The 22279-nt window shown below is 35.7% G+C and overlaps 1 protein-coding gene across 2 annotated transcripts in view; it reads left to right on the plus strand.

Annotated features, from left to right (window-relative positions):
* Positions 1 to 22279, plus strand: part of LOC106878777 (general transcription factor 3C polypeptide 3) — a 551001-nt gene that overhangs the window by 258568 nt on the left and 270154 nt on the right. For both annotated transcript variants that reach the window (XM_089359125.1, XM_089359126.1), the window contains exons 13-14: positions 4669 to 4815; positions 15082 to 15265. In XM_089359125.1, coding sequence (XP_089215251.1) covers positions 4669 to 4815; positions 15082 to 15265 — 331 coding nt within the window. The remainder of the gene's footprint in view (positions 1 to 4668; positions 4816 to 15081; positions 15266 to 22279) is intronic.

Here is a 22279-nt window from a genome sequence, read left to right on the forward strand (position 1 = left end):
TGTTACTTCTATTAAAAATTAAAAAATAACACAAATTATTTTTTGCACTTAAAAAATATATTTTTAATTATTAATTAATAATCAAAAATTTGAAAATAGGTTATAAAAAATAATAGCAGTCTATAATTAGTATAATAAATAGAATAATACAAACATTAGTTATATATTATAATAAAATCTACCTATAACAACAAATTCACAGTAAGATTTGCTTGAGTTTTGCTTAAGTTATTGCCAAGTCATCACATTTTTGGTCTTGACCCATGCCTATTTTTTACATAATGAATTTGCCTACCATATATGCTATTCTACTTTGCATAAAACTTTAGCTATATTGGTACTTCTGGCTCTCATTTTTAAAGTATTCTAGTGTGTCAATATTTTAACAAAATGATGGCATGTTTTTTAATTATTATAATTACTTTGTAAATTAAAGTCAAATAATTTTTAATATTCAAATTTTATCCTTAACTGCAATATTTTAAGTAGAAATTTTCTTGTTCTGTACTTTACCAAATGTAATAACTTGTCCTGAACTTTTCCAAGTTTAATAACTTGTACTTATCCAGGTTTAACAATATTATTACAAAGTAATTATAATAATTAAAAAACATGCCATCATTTTGTTAAAATATTGACACACTAGAATACTTTAAAAATGAGAGCCAGAAGTACCAATATAGCTAAAGTTTTATGCAAAGTAGAATAGCATATATGGTAGGCAAATTCATTTTATCCTTAACTGCAATATTTTAAGTAGAAATTTTCTTGTTCTGTACTTTACCAAATGTAATAACTTGTCCTGAACTTTTCCAAGTTTAATAACTTGTACTTATCCAGGTTTAACAATATTATTTCTCTTGCTCGCATTTTTCCATATAATCCATGTTTCTTCCAGGCTATACTGTTATGCTAATTAATAATGTGTCAATAATTTAAGATTTTTACCTTATTGAAAATGATCTCAATCTTGCCAGTGAATCGGGTGGGTTTTAAGCTAGCTCCTGTCGAGGACTCTTCATTAGGCTTTGGGCCCAACAATGACACTTCATGCATTGAGTACATATTAAATTTTATTAAACTTGAACAATATTTTTTGAGCAATGAACAATTTTCATCAAAACAATGATATAATTTGTTGACTTGGTAACTTATTGCAAAGCTGCATGATAAACTTTTTTTGTCTCCTCATTTAAGAGTCAGTACAATTTTTTTTCTATCTAACCTCATTCTTTCTCTCTCTCTTTTTCTTTTGATTGTTTTCAGCCATCACCAGTACCTCCACCATCGCCACCACTTCTGCCATACACACACCATTCAAACTTCTGATGCCACCACCATCAATACCTTTGACTTCACCACCTTCCTCTCCACCACCATGACCACTGTCTTTTACATCACTTACTCTCACCATCATCCCTGACCACCATCATCACCACCATCTCCACCTCTATCACAACTACAGCTCATATTATTACTATCACCCCATTACCATCACAAAAAGGCTAAATGTGTTTTTTCAGTATGTTATTGAGCATGTTACTTCAGTGTTCAGTCCCTCTTTCTCTCACATACCCACTCTTTCTCTCTCTCTTATTATTACTCCCACTACCATCATCAACACTACTACTTTTAATAAAAACATCAACACTACTACTTTTAATAAAAACATCAACACTACTACTTTTAATAAAAACATCAACACTCCCTCAATTTCTTTGTCTCTCTTTCTTTTCCTCTCTTTTTTCTCTCTCTTTCTGTCTGTCTTCACCACCACCCTCACTGTTTCTATGCCTACTATTACTCTCACCCCATCATGAGGAATAGTTGGAGTATCATTGAATAGTGAGAGAGTGGGGTCTAAGTGTGACACACTGACACACAGAAATTAGTTTTCACATTTATTATATTAGAAGTCCCTTTATAGAACTAATTCATAAAAAAATATAGAACTATGTTATCACCCTCAAATTTGAGAAACAAACATTCATAACTTTTTCTTTTAGAACTTTTTTTTCATCTCAGATATTATGGGACTGTGTTTATAATTGCATTAATTAATACATCATCATCATCGGAAAGCGGACGTTAAACGATGATGAAGATGATGATGTATTAATTAATGCAATTATAAACACAGTCCCATAATATTTGAGATGAAAAAAAAGTTTTAAAAGAAAAAGTTATGAATGTTTGTTTCTCAAATTTTGAGGGTGATAACAGTTCTATATTTTTAAAAACTAATTGCAAATTAGTAGTATCATTGATAATTTTTTCCTTACCTCAATGATGCCAGTGACATATCTTAAAAGTCTCCTTAGAGAACTATATTTATAAAAAGTATAGAACTATATTATCACCCTCAAATTTGAGAAACAAACAGTCATAACTTTTTCTTTTAAAACTTCATTGCATGAAATTGATACCATTAAATTCCTCAAATTGAGCTCTATCATTTAAGCTTAATTAAAATATAGTTTTGTTTTTAAAATAAAAAATTTAATTATACTTAAATTCAATTTTTTGCCTTATATTTTTTCATATTTTATCTCATAACTTTTTTGATACAAATTTTCGTTGTATGGGAGCAAAACTGTGAAATTCCTCATGCTTTCTTCTATCATTGAAGCTAAGATAAATACATTTTGCGTTTAAAATAAAACACTTATTTAGATCTAAACTTGATTGGAGGCGTTATTTACTCTCCTATAATGTTGCTACAAATTTTGTTGTAAACTTTTTTCTACTAGATCAAATCTCAATTTTTTTTATGCCAAAATGTAACTAAGGACCAGTCCTCTTCAAGAATGTTAACAGTTTTCGATTTGGTTAAGAAGTGAATTAGCAACAAGGCTCTGAAGCTGTTGTGTGTGAGTAAATTATGGCCTGAAGAATATTATTCAACTACTACCGTAGTTGAATGATACAAGGTTATTGTGCATGCAAAAATTAGTGAAATAACACTTATCCTTAAATCTACAATCACAAGTTCTAGCGATATAATTATCAGTAATAGAATCATTATTTCTATTATTATAAAAACTGTCTAATTTTTTTATTATTAGTTGAAGAGATAATTCTAAACAAATTTTTGGATACTGAAAAACCAATTCTGGTCCTTTTATTACTAATTATTTTATTATATTTCTTTTCTTTATTAAAATGCTTAGATATAGATCTGTAAAAACGCTTAATTAGTTTCTATTTGCCTTGCATAAGGAATAATAAACGAAATATTATCATTTATAGAATTAATATCATTAAGTGTATCTAAACTGGCATACGAAGTATTGTTTTTAGTCTTAAATTGTCATAATACAGGTTTAGCTTATCTACATTATTTATATTGATTTTAGAACCTACATTTACACTATATTTCATTATTTTCATACATTGGTTATCCTTAGATTCAGTAATGTCTAATTTATTAGTTACCTCATCAGCCTTATTAGTATTTTTATTATATTTTTATGAGATTTACTACTTTTAATTACTTTAGTCACATCTCCATTATTAGATCCACACATTCTGTTATCAACTGATTTACCATTAACATAATATTTTTTATAGTCTTCATTTTTATTACAATAAACAATCCTATGCATGTATCCTGCTTTTCTAAGGGCAACATTATAATATTTTTGCCTTATTGTTAAAAATTTCCTCATTAGAAGATAAATATGAAATGCCTCGAAATATTATCAGTTTAAGTTCATGTTATTGCTTTAGGATGATTACTGTTAATATTAATATATTTCAGATATCGTTAGGTTTATGATATGGGTTATATTGGCCAGTAACAAGGTGCAGATTAACATCTAAATAATTAACAGAATCGTGTTTATTTTCAATAAATAAACCAAATATTTTTTTTAAACTATGGAATTTTTCCATATACAAATCCAATTTCCTATTTGATAGACTATTAATAAAAAACAGCACATCATCTCTATAATATCTGGAAATTCGTTACCCCTAATATCTGGAAATTCACTACATGTATCTCTTATCTTTTACTTGTTTTAGTCATTTGTCTGTGGTCATACTGGAGCATCGCCTTGAAGTGTTTTTATTTGTATAAATCAGCCCCAGGACTTTTTTTAACCTAGTATCTATTCTACTGGTCTCTTTTCCCGAACCACTAAGTTACTGGAATGTAAACATGCCAACGTTAATTGTCAAACAGTAGGGATGGAGGAGAAATGTAGAGACAAAGACACACACATACACACATAGGATGTATATATCTATTATGAATTTATTGTATTTATTTCATTATTAAGATTTATATAATGTATTTCCCATGTTTTACTGAAACATATAACACAGAATGAAAATGGTACTACATATTCCAGTCTTTGTTTTAACGCATGTGTGTGTATACATATATGCGTATGTATATATATATATATATATATATATATATATATATATATATATATAGATATATATTCACATATATTTGTATATATATAATTATATATTCACATATGTAAATATATATAATTCATATATTTGCATATATGTCTGTGTGTTCACACACAGGCACACATGCACTTGTGCACACACGCACACACACACACACACACCTTATAGCATGTATTACCTTGCTTTTTCATTCATTGTTTAAATGAGTAGTTTGTTGATGCATATATTTTTTATTCTTAGCCTTTGATGCAGCCTTTTTATGAAGAAAATATAGAACAAGTTGGAGACCTGTATCTAGATATAGCAGAAGCATATATGGAAAATGCTCTTTACTCAGAGGCTAAATCTCTGTTTTCAGTTCTTGTTCATTCAACTACATACAATGAGGTAAGTCAGTTCTTTTGATAAGTTCAGTTACCATGTGAAGTATAAAGTAAGATGCTTTAGCATACTGTCTTCTGCAACTTTATTATTTTTTTTTTACAATCTAAACCTGCATGCAATCCACCACCACCATCTTTCCAAAATTTCCCTCTTTGCTTTTAAAACAACAAAAACATGTTGTAACCTTGTCAAAAATTCCATTGTTCCTAGTTTCATCCCGCCTAATGTTCCTCATACTCTGAATTTGGTTGTACTCATCATTACTATTCCAAACAAGTAGTTGTATAGAAGAAATAAATTAAATTAGAAATGCTCAAAGAATGTATGAGGATTAATTAAATTTATATATATATATATATATATATATATATCGTCAGTAGTTTATAAAAAGAAGCACACTCTAAAGCATTAAAGCTGTAATATATTTTTTCAGGTAGTTAAAAGTTTTGGCTAGTCATAGAATAGCCATTGGTTTTATACCTATAAAGTGTTTCATTCGTTTTGATACCCACTTTATTCTCTCTTGCTCATATTATGTCTGTATCCTTGCTTTTGCATGCTATATGTTAAATAGTGGCTTTCGCTTTGTCTGTTTGGATATTTTACATGGCCTTTATCTAGAGAATAGGGCAGCCATGATGTTTGGTCATTTGCGGTGTACCTGCCCAACCCACCCCAAATATCTATACCAGGAAAGGTCGTTTTTCCTCAAACCTCTACCAGAAGTCTTTTCTCTTCGAACCTCTACTGGAAGTCTTTTCTCCTCGAATCTCTACCAGCAATCTTATCTCCTTGAAACCCTATTGGAAGTCTTTTATCTCCAACCTCTTACTGGAAGTCTTTTCTCCTTGAACCCCTAGCTGAAGTCTTTTCACCTCGAATCCTTACCAGAAGTCTTTTCTCCTCAAAACCCTACTGGAAGTCTTTTGTCCCCAACCCCCTACTGGAATTTATTTTCTCCTTTCCTTGAACTTCTACTGGACATCTTTTCTCCTCAAACCACTACCAGAAGTCTTTTCTCCTCAAACCCCTACCTGAAGTCTTTTCTCTTTGAACCCCTACTGGAAATCTTTTCTCCTCGAACTCCTACTGGAAGTCTTTTTGCCTTGAACCCCTACTGGAAGCTTTTTGTCAATGAATCCTTAATCTCATTCTTAAGGTGAATTTTATTTGTCAAATGTAATCTTTGCTGCATCCATTGCATTTGATGGTATGTCTTAAATTTTTTAAAGAACAAATAAATTGGTTTCTCACAATAAAAATCTGTCCGAATTTAAATTCATGCTGTATCTTCAATAAGATTGTCACAAATTCTACAATTAGAGTAGTCATACTTTTTAACTACTGGAGTTAAGTGCATAGTTGCTAGTTTTGCATTGGCATTAGGTCATCTCATAAATAATGTAGTTTTTTCAGTTGCATGAACTAAAAGTTAGAGGGGGACAGGATAAACTATCTGCATCAACTTGCTATAAAATTTTACACTGTTCTTATTTATAGTGCAAGTTTTGAAGAATGCAATTCGATTTTAACAGTTATTTTATCAAAGCTATAATGGAAGTGACAAAGGAACATATTTGGCATATTTTGCTTTATGAGTTCAATAAAAGCAACAATGCAAGGGTAATGTGAGGAATATTAATGCAGTATATGAGGATCAGGAGATCAGACAATAAGCATACGCTAGCGTCAAAGGTGGTTCCAGAAATTCTGAGCCAGAAACTACAGCCTAGAAGATAAGCCTTGATGAGAACATCCTGCAAACCCTGGTGGAACAAAATCCCATAGTAACTGTTGAGGAACTAGCAGAGAAGCTTGGATTTGGTCATTCAACCATTCATTGACACCTGTGTGCTATTGGAAAAGTCATCAAATTGGGTTGATGGGTTCCTCACAAAATTTCTGAGTCTAGTCGCACAGAAAGAGTGAATGTGTGCTCTTCTTTGCTGTCATGTCTCATGAATGAATCTTTTTATAACCGAATAGTGACTGGTGATAAGAAATAGGTTCTCTATAAAAATTTCAAGTGCCGATGACAGTGGGTAGGGAAAGGAGAAAAACCAGCACCCCAGGTTAAAGAAGGTCTTCACCCATGCAAGGTGTTGTTATCTGTTTGGTGGAATATGAAAAGTTTAGTCCACTTTAAACTTTTAAACCAAAACCAAATGATAACAAAGGAGATCTACTGTGAGCAACTTGAGCAGCTTAAGTCAGTGCTAGAAGAAAAACAACCATCTTTGGTTTCAAGACGAAAGGTGTTCTTCCATCAGGATAATGCTTGGCCACATACAGCGAGGATGACATTCCAAAGGTTGGGGCAGTTTGAATGGGAAACGATGCCCCACCTACCATATTCACCGGACATTGCCCCATCTGATTATCATTTATTCCGCAGTCTTCAAAATCATTTGGATAGAAAAAATATGGACTCTGCAGATGAGGTCAGAACAATACTGGTGGAGTATTTTTTGTCACAGACAAGTGAATTTTGAAAGAGGGGCCTTGCAAGTCTGCCAGATAGATGGAAGAGCATTGTAGAAAATGAAGGAGAATATATTTTAGGTTAAAAATCTATATTTTAGATTGAAAAATGGAAGTTTTTTTTAAAAATGCATTATTTATGAGATGACCCAATAGTTATTTTGGGATTTTGGTTGTTTTCTGCATTTGATTATTTTATATGATTCACATACATTTTCCAGTCTTGAGTCTGTTCTCAGTAATGCTATGCTCAGATAATGCTGAATGTCTCTGTGTTTCTTGAGTATTGTGTTGTAATTAAAGATAGTTTTGGGTACATCATTTTCGGCTTTTTGTAATTCTTCAGTGTCTATTGCTTTGGTGTGTTCTATTCCATTCATTATTAGAGTAGATGGGTACTTTCTTTTAAGTAGTCCCTGTTTTAATTCTAAACTCTTTTATTCTGAATTTCTGTATTGGAGACAATTGTTTGGACTCTTGTAGCTAGGTAAAATGGAATATTTATTTTGGTATATTTTGGGTAGCATGAAGCAAATAATAAGTACTGTTTAGAGTCTGTTGATTTGTTGTGGATGTTGGTTTCTATGTTCATGTCATTCTTTATAATCAAAGTGCCTGAGAAGGGTAGTTTGTTTTGGTTATATTCAATAACCTGCCACTTCAAATGACTTGGCCTCTTCCTTGAATACTTCTTTATCTGCAGCATATTCTAATAACATAGTGATATGGGTACGTGAAAGTTAGGGTACAAGAATTCATTTTCAATCTGGTAACCTCTGCCTCTTCCTTCTATATGAGTATCAACTGCTGATTTTAAGCTCCTTCCCAAGTTCATCCCCCCACTGTTTTCCTCACCTCTGATCCCTGCTTCAATAAGTTTTGTATCTTTGCCTGTATATTTGTTTATATGCCTGTATACCTGTTTATGGTTATGTCTGTATCATAGTATTTGTGTTGTTTTGCATGTTTGTCACTATAGATGTGTCTGTGTGTTTATTCTTGTTTGTGTTGATGCATTCACCACTACAGCTGTCTGCACGTTCATGATTATATTTCTTTGTATTTGCCTTTCCACTATTCTTCCTTCATCAGATTTCAGCTTTTTAGAATACTCTTGCCAATTTCCACTCCCTGTGCCCTCAACTTCTTTGTCTAATGAAGAGCAAGAGTACAAAACTCCTAAGTACTACTTCTCCCAGCATTTAAGCATATTCCTCATTCCACAAACTCTGCTTTTGATTAAGTGTTACCAGTTTCCTCAGAAAGTAAATCTTTATTCTTTCCTGAAAAGGAACTTGTGTCATGGCTGTAATATACCACACCTGGTAATGATAATTCTGTAACCAATAGTTAAGGTAAATGACTCATTTTGATGTAGCTTTTACTTACCTTGTGCACAAAATAATTGCAGAATATTATGGTATTTGAAGTGTTAGTTTATTACTTGTTTTATTTGAATTACTAACCCTCAAAAAAAACAATATTTCTGCACCCTCAATTCAAAAATATTGTAAATCATATCAATCCATGCTCTGTATTTAACTACAATGAAAAATACAGCTCTTGGTCAAAGTTGTAATCTCTTGAAATGTAAACCTCTTGGATCTTGCTATATATTAATGTAAAACATTTTTTCCCATAAGTTTGATTGAAAGCTTGTACCTTCGAGTAAGCTTTGATTTTGAATGTGTTCAACTAATAAACAATGAAACCAGTTTTGATGAAGTTGCATTGTTTGTAGGAGAGGTTGTTGTACAGATCTTTGAACAGCCCTTTCATTACTATATTTCTAACCATAATACACTCCTTATGTGTTTAAATTAAATTCTAAAATAATTATGTATTTAGACTGATTTCATAAAACAACTCTGACTTTTTTTATTTATCAACATGTTAACGTGATTTTTGAAACACAATTTAACAAAAGTTTCTTAACCAAATCTGTTTCATAATTTTCCTCAAAGTGAATCTATTACAGGTAAATTTAATGAAATGCAACAGTATTTAAATTTTGTTTACACAGAATTCAAGAAAATGAGTTATTATTCAGTGTATAATATAAAAGGCATCCGTTGGTCTTGAGAGGCCATGGATCTGCACCCGAAGAAATCATGTCAGCTGCTGATGGTGGTGCATCTGTTGTGGCCGTACAGGCCCACATGGGAGTGGCAGTCACTCATACAGCAGCTGCATTTAAAGAATCTCTCTGCCAGTGCTACTGGTTTTTCCTCCCATTGAATGCATTTTTCTTTAGTGGCAAGTTCCTGTTTTTTTTTCGCTCTCTTCATCCCCTTTTGCAGTATTTGTCTCTAGTGTAGGCAATCATTTGCAAATGTCCTTGAAACAAAGATGAGGTTGTCCTTGTGCTCTTGTGCCGGTAGCAAATTCCTCATACAGGAGGTCTTTTGGGATCCTTTCATCTGGCATGCGATGTACATGACCAAGCCAGCACAACAACACTGCTGGAGCAGGGTGAATATGCTGGATATCTTAGCTTGGTTGAGGACTTTGGTGTTGGTGATGAGGTTGATCCACTTGAAAGCCAAGATGTGTCTCAAATTATGAAGGGAAAAGACGTTGAAACACCGCTCCTGTCTGGAGTAGAGGCTCCACATCTCACTGCCATAAAGTAGTGTACTAAGGATGCACACCTTATAATCAGCAATCAAGGAGAAGTCATCAGCGATGGTAGAACTGAGATAGGTGAATTGATGGATTACTTCCAGCTTGTAGTTGTTGATGGTGATGGTGGTAGGGTGCTTTGACACTTTGACCCAATACTTGCTTCTTCTTCAGACTGATAGTCAGACTGAATTCCTGACAGGCCTTTGAAAGTTTGTCCACGAGGTGCTGCATTTGCTCATCAGAATGTGCTGTCAGTGCTGCATTGTCTGCGAACAGCATTTCTATGACGAGTACCTAGATTTTGCTGTTTGATCTGGTGTGAAAGTAAACACCATCAGTTGATGTCCCAAATGCATGACTGCAAAGAAGGTGCCAAACAGTGGGGCAAGCACACAGCCCTGCTTCATGCAGCTACACATGTTCAATGCCTCCAAAAAAGAGCCATCAAATTGAACAATGCCTTTCAGGTCCACGTGAAATGATTGGGCAATCCTGAAGCGTCTTGGAGGACAACCAATCTTGGCAAGGATTTTGAACAGGCTGTCTCTACTGACTAGGTTGAAGGTGATAAAGGTGTGAGGCCGATGAAGTAATAAAGAGTGGTTGTCTTTGCTCTTGGCACTTCTCCTGTAGCTGTTGGAAAGAAATGATCATGTCGATAGTGGAGTGTTTTGAAATTCAGGATATACCCTCTCAATGAATTTTTTGTAGCCTGTTTTAGAGCCACGCAGGCAAAGACCTTCCAACGATGCTTAGCAGCGAGATGCCTTGGTAGTTATTGCTGTCGTTTTTTACCCTTTTTGTTCTTATATAGGGTGACAATGTTGCAGTCTCTCATGTCTTGCAGCACTGATCCCTCTTCCCAACACTGACACAGTAGCTTCAGCAAGTAGCTATGTAGAACTCTCCTTGCACATCTGATGTTCTCTGGTAGAATGCCATCCAAACCTGGTGCTTTTCCAGTAGGCAAGCCATCAATGGCTCTGCTCAGTTCTTTAGCAGTTGGCAGTGTGTCCAGCTCCTCCATGACAGGTAGGTGCTCTACTGTGTCTAGCTCACTGCCCGAGATGTTTTCCTTGGCGTAGAGTTCAGAATAATGTTCCGCCCATCTCTCCAGCTGCTCTCTTTTGCCCTTGATATCTTTCCCTGTTCTGGATTTGTGTGGAGCTATCTTGCTCTGGGTTGAGCTGATGGCTTTCTTGATACCCTCATACACTCCACGAATGTTCGATATCTGCACTTAGTTGTAACCAGTAGTCATTTGCACACCATCTCACTGACTTCTGCATGCTGTTCCTTGCTGATCACAATGCTTGCAGCATTGCCCTGGTGGGTTGGTGTTTGTATTTCAGCAGGGCAGCACAATTCTCCTCCACGAAGGTGCTGAGTTCTTTCACATTTGCCTCAAACCAGCCATGTGTCATTTTTCTCCTCCTCCCAAAGGCCCTCAGTGCAGTTCTATGGATGGCATTCCTGAGAGAGTCCCATGTCTGCTGAACATTGCTTTCTGGTGGGTCTGCAAGGAAGGTATCTTCCAGTGTTTTCAGGAATGCGTCTGTCAGCTTTTGGGTTGTGGTAGTATTGATGCACTGCTTGCCTGGAGGCTTAGCGCAGTGCATCATTTTTGGTTGGAGTTTGAGATTACAGCAAACCAGGGAGTGGTCTGTGTCACAGTCAGCGCTCTGAAAAGATCAAGTCAGGAGGACATTCCTCAGGTGGTTGTGTCTTGTGGTGATCAAATCTAGCTAGTGCCAGTGCCCCAAGCTAGAGTGATGCCAGGAGACCCTGTGTTGAGCTTTGGCTTGGAAGTAGGTGTTGGTGATACATAGTCCATAGAGCATGCAGAGCTCAAGCAGCCATTGCCCATTTTCATTCATGTTGGCAACCCTGTACCAACCCAGACACCCTGGCCAGTAGTTGTGATCAGCTCCCACTCTAGCATTGAAGTTGCCAAGTAGCACCAGTTGTTTTCCATTTGGGAATGCCTGTATTTTCCTAGAGAGCTGATCATAGAACATGTCTTGTGAGCAATGGAGCATAAGCACTGATAATGTTAATAGGCCCATCAGAAGTGTGCAATCAAAGTGAAAGTATCCACTCTAAGTCATCACTGTTGAGTTCTACTGACTTCAACAAAGAGTTCTTCATGGCAAAGCCGACACTATGCTCTCTGACTTCATCTATGCCTTTCGCTTACCAGAGAAAGGTGTAGTCACTTTCTTGAAGGATCCTCAAATCCGGTAGCCTCATTTCCTGGAGTGCTGCACTGTCCACTCAAAGTCGTAGCAGTTCATTGTTGATCACTACTGTCTTGTGTCACTGATCTTTTGAAGGTTTTCTGACAGACCAGTTGTCATGGTCCTTATGTTCCAACATCCGAGTCTGAATGCTGGTTTTTTGCATTGTTTGCTTGCTTGCTTGTTTGTTCATTTTTCTTGGTACAATTTTTACAGCCCGTGATTCAAGATGTTAGTTTTCCTAAGCTCCATGCACCCAGTGGAGCAGGTGGACTGTGACAGGACAGCACCTAGCTGAAATAAACCATGCTTAAAACCGGTAGACTGCTACTTTCCATGTTTTGCCATCATGGTGTGCAGGCCTAAGTAGTTTGTCTTGGGAGATCAACAGTTACCCATGTGACACATCTCTCTTCACCATCACCAGTGTTATCCGAGGGAACGGCAGGGACCAATACGACTTTGCACCAGTGGAGCCACTGGAGTTGCCAGAAACAGGTTGTCTACAGCATCAAACTGCCTTAAGGACTCCAGCTCCTGATTTATCCTCAGGGTTTACTCCCAAAGCTTTTCCCTTAAGTGGGTATTGCCGCACACAGTGGAGTTGTTATTTATTGCTGCTGTCTTAAGCAAGTAAGAGCTTGATAAGCAGGATAACTAATAATGGGAGTTGCTTATTTAGATGGCTGTTGGCTCTTCAGAGTTCGTCTGCCCTTTGACATGTCTTATATTTAATCCTGCAGGGTGACCAAATAACAAGAAAAGCAAGCTCTGTGGGGTTGCCAGTTTAGTCGCTGACTTCCCAACATCTGGCACCTATGAAGAAAGATAAAAACAAAAAAGAAAAGAAATAAATAAAGGGGGTGCAAGACAGAGGTACAGAGAAGAAAGAGGAAACACATCAATCAGATTTTTTAACAGTAATTTTAGTTGTAGATGAGAGACTGAAATAAACCAAAGGGCAACATGGTAGGGTTGTTATTTTATTTATTTTATTTTATTTTATTTTGGGCTGTTGCCTAAGGACAAAGCCTTGTGGCAAATGATTATTCTCAGGAGCTGTTTGGTTTAGTTGGTGGTAGGTGGAGGGGGGGGGGGGTTACAGGAAGAACAGGAGCAAGCTGAAAGTTATAGATATCTAGGGAGTGAATTAGAGAAAGTAAAAAAAAAACAGCATGGTTTCTTCGAAAGGAAGTCATCCCAAGCTAGCAAGAACCAGCTTTTGTAATTTATGCATATAATAATACATAACTATGTTAGAAACAGAATCAATCTAGTAGAGAAAAAAAAGATCCAAGCTTACTGTTGAAAGTTTGAAGTCCGTCAGAGGCAACAATGTATACAACAAAATTTCAATATAGAAGAATTGTGCAAATTATGGAATATCTATCAGTTGACCTGAATGCACATAAGACAGGTATACTATAAAGGTAAAGCAAAATGAAATACTGGGATTTGTCTTTGAAGAAAACTAGGAAATGAAATACATGCCTTCAACTAAATGAAATAAACATCACATGCATACATAAATACACAGAGACATAACCAAAATATGTTGCACATCTTATAGGTAAAATAAAATTACATGTAAATAAGAAATAAAAACGAAGTAAATTTGAAAAAAAATGTAGAATCAAATTCACGCACGCACGCACGCTTCCTAAAAGACATTCTGCAAAATGATTCATTTCTGCAATAATCACTCCATAGGCAAAAGTAGAAAAAATACTCTGATAGTTTTGTTTCTTTGGAAAGACTGTGGCTAGGTTTAATATCTTTCTAAAAATAACTACGGAAAACAGTTTTTAAATTCTTACAATATTGGAACTGTTGTCAGAATTGTTTCACTTTTGGAAATAGAAATAACCAATTCATAATTACACATGTGGTTTTTATGTTTGTCATATATTTTGCTTAGACTATGTTTTCTTTCAAAAATACTTTGAACTCAAATTGCTGCTTGGCAAAATGAAACTGTTGTCTAGTTTTTGTCAATAGTGAAACATTTTAGGAAATCAAAGTGAGAAAAAATGGAAAAAAAATCTCCAAAAGTTTGCAACACTCAGATATCATGTGAAACAATGCTAGACAGAGTAACTAAATTGTTTACATAGTGAAATCATGTTTTCATGAATGTACTAATGAAATTTACCCTGAAGTTTTCATTTAAATATAACTTGATTATTTTGGTCATTTTTGACCGAAAATCTGTTTCTTCTGGTATGAAAGAAAACTCAGCATTAGAGATTTGTGGAGGAGACATAAGTGCTGTAGGATGGCCTTAATTCTTCAGGACTTGATGATTGGTATCTTGTCTTACACTGCAGCTATTTTGACGTCTATATGCATTTTGTAGTGCCAATGATAATCATTGTGTACCTACTGCTGACAGCAAATTAATAGCAGCAGGAAATATTAAATTATTTATTTTCATTTTTACTTCTTATATTTTGTTATGACTTAGTTAATGGAAGAAGAGTAGTATCCACTACATTTTATAGGGCTTCTGAGATAGGTAGGGGAGAAAGTATTGAAACCTTGACTCATGTGTTACTCTTAAACTGGAGGCTTGTCCAAATTCTTGCAGTTGGGTGGACTCTACTAAAAGTGCCCATAGGCCAAGTGAAGGTGTAAAGATGAATGGTGTATGAAGTATACCATCCAGGGACTGGTACAGTCTATCTGATAGGTTTCTGTGCAATTTCTGTTTACTCACTTCCCACAAGTCTTGGGTGAAGCTGAAGCTATGGAGAAAGACTTGCCCAATGTACCATGCAGAAAAAATAAAACCAGAACCATGTGGTTATGAAATAAACTTAAAAACCACATGGCAAATTCCTGTGCCTACTTGACACAAGACCACTTAAATTATCTTATTTACTCTATAACTATTCATTGTTTGTAAAAATAATTTAATTTTTTCTAGGCTGCTGTTTGGCTTAAATATGGTGAATGTCTTAACTGTTTGGGTGAACTTGAGAGTGCTGTGAATTCTTATCAAAGAGTGGTTGAGTTAGCACCAAGTCACACTGGTGCTCGTATATCATTATCTGCTCTGCAACAGCAACTTGGCCACTCTAGAGATGCAGTTGAAGCTCTCACCATACCAGGTAAGTCTTTTGCAGTTTTCCAAGTACTTTTGTATTAGATTGTACTTTCAATTTGTAATAATGATATAGAACTTTAAAATTCTTTAGACAATTTATTTTCTAACTTAGGTATAAGGTTAGGTTGATAAATGGAAGAAATGGAGAAGATATACTCCTCATCTATACTTCATACTTGTATTTATCTTATTGACCATGATATAATAACTTAGATTTTGGCCAGTATAGGCCCAGGCCATGACTAACTAAATATCATCACCTGGTGAAGTCTTTTCGATCATAATTCACACCTCAGTCATATATGGGACACCATGGCCCACTCTAGCAAAGAGTTATTATTGTTGGAGACATATCCGGGTGTAGGAGGTTGGTCTGGAATTATTTAGAGAAATTTTTCCAAAGAGCCTTTTGAATTTTATGGGATCTGTTTCCGTCTTGACGTATTTTGGCATAATATTAAAGAGAGCTGGACCAGTTGAGGTAAAGTAGTTGTGTCGTAATGTTATTATATGTCTTGAGTTCAATTTTTGCAGTGGACGGATAGCATGGGGGCCGAGTCTTGGGTGGATTTTAAAATTGATGCCAGCATCATTTGTGCAATATTGGTGGAATATTTTCCACATCACACAAATGATGTAGTGCTCATGGTAGCGTTGGAGAGAGTAGAGATTGAGTTTTTTTTAGTTGACCCCAGTAGTCAATGCCTTTCATGCCATCTATTTTTCTTGTTATTGACCCCTGGAGTGCTTCCACATTCATAATGCTTTGCTTCATGTGGAGAGACCAGTGGGAAACAGTGTTCAAGGTGGGGGTCAGACAAAAGTAGAGTAGAGAAGGGTGATGGTGTGACCATCTCTAGACCAGAAAGTTCTCAGAATCCAGGAGCACATTTTGCTGTTTATGTGAGAACTCCAGCTTAGATTGTTATCAACAGTTACTCCAAGGTCTCTGTTGTTGGATGATACTAGGGAGCCACACGAGGGAAGGGCATATGATAGTTTCAGAGTATCCTCTTTTCCAAAGTGGATCAAATTAAACTTATCTTCATTTAGAAACATATTGTTCTTTTCCACCCATTGGACAACAGCAAACAGATCCAACTGAAAGTACGTTCCATCTTCCATACCATTTATGGCCTTCAGGATCTTGGAATCATCTGGAAAGATTTTCATTGTACAGTGTTTGATGGCATCTACTGTGTCATTGATGCAGATAATGAAGAGGAGTGGGCCCAACACAGTACCTTGTAGGACACTACTTCTGACTTTGACTGAGCTTGATCGAATTCCCTCAACCACAACATGTTGGGTTCTGTTCATCAGAAAATACTTTATCCACTGCAGCAGCTTTCCATGGCCTCCAATGTTGGATAGTTTCTTCAGCAGGATTTTGTGGTCCACTCTGTCAAATGCCTTGCTGAAATCAAGGTATATGACATCAGTGTTGGAGCCTTCTCCCAAAGCTTTTAAAATGTTATCAAAATGTTGCAGAAGCTGCAACAGGCAGTCCCTGCAATTATAGAAACCATGCTGGTTGGGGTTCAGCAGATTGTTGTCTTTGAGGAAGTGGGTTATTTGGGATCTCACCACGCTCTCAAATGCTTTAATGATATTAGAGGTGAGTGAAATTGGATGGTAGGTCACTGCAAGAGATTTGTTTCCCTTTTTGAAAACTGGAAAGTCAGTTGCAGCAACAGTTGAACTCAGAATTGATATGCAATGAAAAGTTGTCAATCTAGCTTTCTACCAACTGCACCCTAAAATAACCATACAGTAATATTAATGGCCTGCATGTAACAGTTTAAAATATGCTTCACCTGATGAGAAAAAAACTTTTCTTGTGTAACTGTATCTCAACCCTGATTGACCAGACATATCATACATAAGTAGCTGGGTCCAATCCACAGATCTACAGCTTTAGATAGGCACATACTGACTAGTTGATGCAGCATTTCACATTCCAATATGCAGTGTTGACTGTATAAGGTGTAATGTGACACTTGAGAAATGGGAATTTTTTTCTCTTCCAGTTTGTTTCCGTATATTTGTACCTTCTTAACTCGCTATTACAGTAGAGACTGGTGTAGTGTAATGGCTGAAAGGAATGAAAACTTTGTCTATTTGTAGCTCTTCCATTGTGAAAATCTTCAGTTGGTAGTCCTTGTCTACCACTCTTTGAAATCTAGGCCATGACAGAAGAATCCAAGACTGGCTACCCCTGAGAGCTCCTGTACATTGATGACCTTGTTCATAAAGCTGAATCACTACTTGAACTAGAGAGGAAATTTCAGGTGTGAAAGCTAGGTTTTGAATCTAAGGGCCTTAGAGTTAATTTAGCAAAAACTGAAGTCCTAGTAAGTAGGAAAGCAGACAAATCACAAATCCATCTCACAGAAATGCCCCTGCTCAATATGTAAGAAGGGTGTTGCCAGAAACTCCATACAGTGTTCCCAGTGCAAACTTTGGACATGTAAAAGGTATAACAGTATCACAGGAAAATTTGCAGAGAAAATAGATTTTGTGCATGGCAAACATGCAGATACAATTAACACTAAGAAGGTGCAGAGAGTAGACTTCCTAAAATGCTCGGAGGGGGTGGGGGAGTCATTAGAAGTAGTAGATAACTTCTGTTACCTAGGTGTCCAAGTTAGCAGTGGAGGAGAAAGTTCTGAAAGCATAATTGCTAGAATAAGAATGGGCCGTGTAAAGTTCAGAGAGCTAATACCTTCGTCAGTAACAAAGGGTCTCTCCTTCAGAGTGAAAGGCAGGTTGTATGATGCCTGCGTACCTACACTATGCTACATGGCAGTGAAACAAGAACTATGACTACAGAGGACATGTGAAGGCTTGACAGAAATGAAGTCACCATGCTCTGTTAGTGTGGACAGAGTGTAAATGACATAAGAGAAAAACTGGGTAAAAGAAGCATCAGATGTTGTGTGCAATAGAGAAGACTACGGTGGTATGGTCATGTGATGCATATGGATGAAGACAACTGCATAAAGAAGTCCTGATTTCTCATTGTGGAGGGAACCTGTAGGAGAAGTAGACCCAGGAAGACATGGGACAAAGTGGTGAGAAAAGATCTTCAGATGCTTGGGCCGAGACTTCTAGTGATTTGCTGTACTTGAGAAGGCACGTTAAGCTAAGTAAAATTGTGGCTATCTTTACATACAGACATGTCCTTTATGGCCATACCCCAACTCCCTCTCCCAGCTGAGAGGTCTCTGTCTTGCAGGTGCCAGTTCCATGTAAAATGCACTCATGCTAGTTCTATGGAAATTACATTCATGTCAGTGCCATATAGCATGAACTTGGGGGCTGGTGCCGCATAAAATGCACTTGTATCGGTGCTATGTAATTGCACCCATTCCTGTTGCATCTATAAAAGCACCCAGCACACTGTAAAGTGGTTGGCATTAGGAAGGGCATCCAGCCATATGAACCATGCCAAATTAGACAGCTGGAGCCTGAACAGCTCTTTGACTGGCCAGCTATTGTCAAACCATCCAACCCATGCCAGCATGGAAAACAAACATTAAACAATCACAATTAATAAAATAAATTTAAAAATAACAGGCTTGGTACTGACAAGCAAACCTTCCCAGGATTGCTACACTGTAATTTATATCCCCATCCACACTTTCAGTTGGCCTGCAAAGGTCATACTTCTCTTTAAAGAAAAATAGCCCAGTAATTAGGAGAGTAAAAGGAGTCTGGAGTATGTATCCTTATAAAAATTAATTAGAAGAGTAACCAGCTCAGAAGCAAGCAGCTGCATAGTGACAGCTAGAATAGTAATTGATGTGGGTGCTTTGTTGCACTTTTAATGTGCTGTCTGGCAGTTTCAATGTTACAGGCAGGAGATTGGGTTGGATGATGATATTTCAAAATGGCATTTACTGGTGACCAGCTACTTTTTGAAGCAGAAATTCAACTGTAGTTACCTACTAAACTTTCAGAATGAATACTAATGTGAGTACATGGCAGTTATTATAAGCTTCCATTGCTTGATGCAAAAGACAACTTGAACTTTAGAAAATACTAGTCATAGAACAGTCTACATTTAGAATTGTGATCCTTTATGGGGAGTGGAGCTAAAATGCAATGCTGAAATTCTGAAGTGTAATTTCTTGGTGGTTGCATAGCAAGTTATATTTGCAAAAATATTGATTGACTGTGAGTTAATGGGGACTATGGTCAACTCAAAAAATGAGGACGGTATAAGGCAACAGACTTTTTAAGAAACTGTCCAATCACCTCATCACCTATCAATCTAGCAAATATGCATGTTGGATAGATCACATTTTCATCAGGAAACACCAGAAATGTTATTGTGAATACCTAAATGATGAAGAATGCACTACACATCATAAGTTTGTGGCTAGTGACAAGAAAAACAACATGGAGAGGGAAGGTTTAAAAATTAAAAGATCCAGCAATCAGGAATAGATTTAGAGAAATTCTGACACACATCACTGTAGGAAGAAGATTTAGATACCTTTAGCATAGACTAGCAGAGATACCTGGCATTGCGCGTGTTACATGCAATTGAAGGATGAGACTTTTCTCTTATATTTTCTGTAAGGAACTGGAATACATATGGTTGGAATTTCATGAAAATTGCACATGAGGGTTCTTTCCCTCTTTACACACCCTAAAAAAAATTCTAATCATGAGACATGTATCCCATACTATTGATCTTTATGTGCATATTCCAAAATTTCAGTCTTCTGGAACCTGTAAAAATGATTTTGCCCCTGAAAAATGGAGCTCATGGAGCTCTAAAATGTGGGAATGAAGGCCCCTATTGGGGGTGGGTGTGTTAATGTCAACCAGAGAAGTTGAATTGTTGGGAATGTTTTTCACTTGGGTCTTATAGTATGCCTGTATATATGTAAGAGTATAGTTTCACTTTAATAGTTTCAGTACGAAATTGAAAGTATTAAAGTGAAAGTATTTGAAATTACAGTAGTGACATGTTATTATTCCACTTTTGAGATGTAATACTGAAATAGTGGAATAGTTTCAGTGTTAAAGTGAAAGTATCTGACATTACAGTAGAATTATGTTATTGTTTAACTTTTGACACGTAATACTGAAATAGTGGAGGAGATATGATATTGCTGTGGGCTTGAACTATGCAAGAAGTTAAAAATTGTTTTGGCCTAAGACACTACATTGACCCTAAGGAAGGCATGTTAATTTGGAATGATATTGGTTGTGTAGTTCTCGAGTTTTTGGGATTCAAACAGACACACATTCTCATCTTTATATATCTGATATTTATGCGCATATTCAAAAATTCTAGTGTTATGGACCCTGTAAAAAGGATTTTGCTCCTGAAAATGGGGCTTTTGGAGCTGAAAAATGTGGGACTTAAGGCCCCAATTGGGGGTGGGTGTGTTAATGTCAACCAGAGAATTTGAATTGTTGGGAATCTTTTTAACTTGTATGTAATATGTATTGTCTGAATTTCTTTGAAATAGGAAATATATGTATGTTCACTGGGTTTGTAAAACAGAGTAAAGCTACAGGAAACCAAAAGCTGAATGATCACGATAATCAGTCGGCTATCGTAGCATAGTCGTTACTACTCCCCAATGTAGGATTCCTCACCATACAGGTGACAGGCACAGCTGTAAAATGCATTACGGATCTATAGCAATTGGAAGGGCATGACCCAATTGAAATAACAACGTGTGACGTTTGGAGTGAAGGGAAATGAAAGTGTCGCATCTGGAGTTTGCAAATGACCATTATACCGATAGGTAACTGGGCAGAAAGAATTTACAATCAATAAATGTCTTAGAACAACCAGTCACTCATCTGGGAAGGCCTTGAAATCAATGTTACCAACTGCGGACTATGTGTGACTCAGTGATAATAAAAAGACTCAAAGGAGGTCTGCAAGGAAATAATTTTACTCAACACTTTGCAAGTGAATCAGTGGAGGCAAAAATGCATCTCATTTACTTGACAATTTATGCACCACATTGCAGAAATCACAATGTAAGTATATCTGAAAGGATAGTCTTACACTGTTGTACCGTTGAATTACAAATAATGCTCATCTGTTATGTTCAGGTAACCCTATAGGTTCCAATAGTACAACTGTATTCATCTTTGCTTAGGAAAAATGACTAAATTGTGAGTGTGAAGTCCCCGTGAAGGGGTCTTTGTAACTTCTAAGAAGAAGAAATTTTAGAAATATTACTTTATTTGTGTGTAATATGTATGGTTAAAATTTCATCAACATGAAAAATATATGAATTTTCATGGGAGTTATGACCGTTATGCATAGAATATAATTTCCAAATTTCATAAAGATCCATTCAGTACTTTTGACGTAGTTTTGGATAAAAAACAAATGACTAATGTGTGTGTTTGTGTGCATGTGTGTGTGTGTGTGTGGGTGTATATATGTATAGATATCTGTATGCATGTATATATGTGTACATATTACATGTACATCTATATATATACATCTACACATATGTATACATATACATGTATGCATATAGATCTATATCTATATATATATCTATACATATACGCGTACATATACATCTATATGTATACATTTCTCTCTCTCTCTCTCTCTCTCTCTCTCTCTCTCTCTATATATATATATATATATATATATATATATATATATATATATATATATATATATATATATATATATATATATATAAAAACAAATAGTAAATGAGTATATGCATATATACGTACAGGTATACACATATGTATATATATATATATGTATATGGATACATTATTTGTGCAGATATATATATGCATGTATGTATGTATGTATATATATATGTATGTATACCTGTATATATGTGAGAGTATAGTTTCACTGTAGTAGATCCAGTATGAAAATGAAACCATTAAAGTGAAAGTATCTGTCATTACAGTATCGAAATGTGATTGTTTCAGTTTTGATACTGAAATAGTGGAAAAGTTCCATTTTTAAAGTGAAAGTATTTGACATAAGTGTTTTTGTTTCACT

This window comes from Octopus bimaculoides, chromosome 10, assembly GCF_046866305.1.
Source record: "Octopus bimaculoides isolate indiv1 chromosome 10, ASM4686630v1, whole genome shotgun sequence".
NCBI classification, from domain to species: Eukaryota; Metazoa; Mollusca; class Cephalopoda; order Octopoda; family Octopodidae; genus Octopus; species Octopus bimaculoides.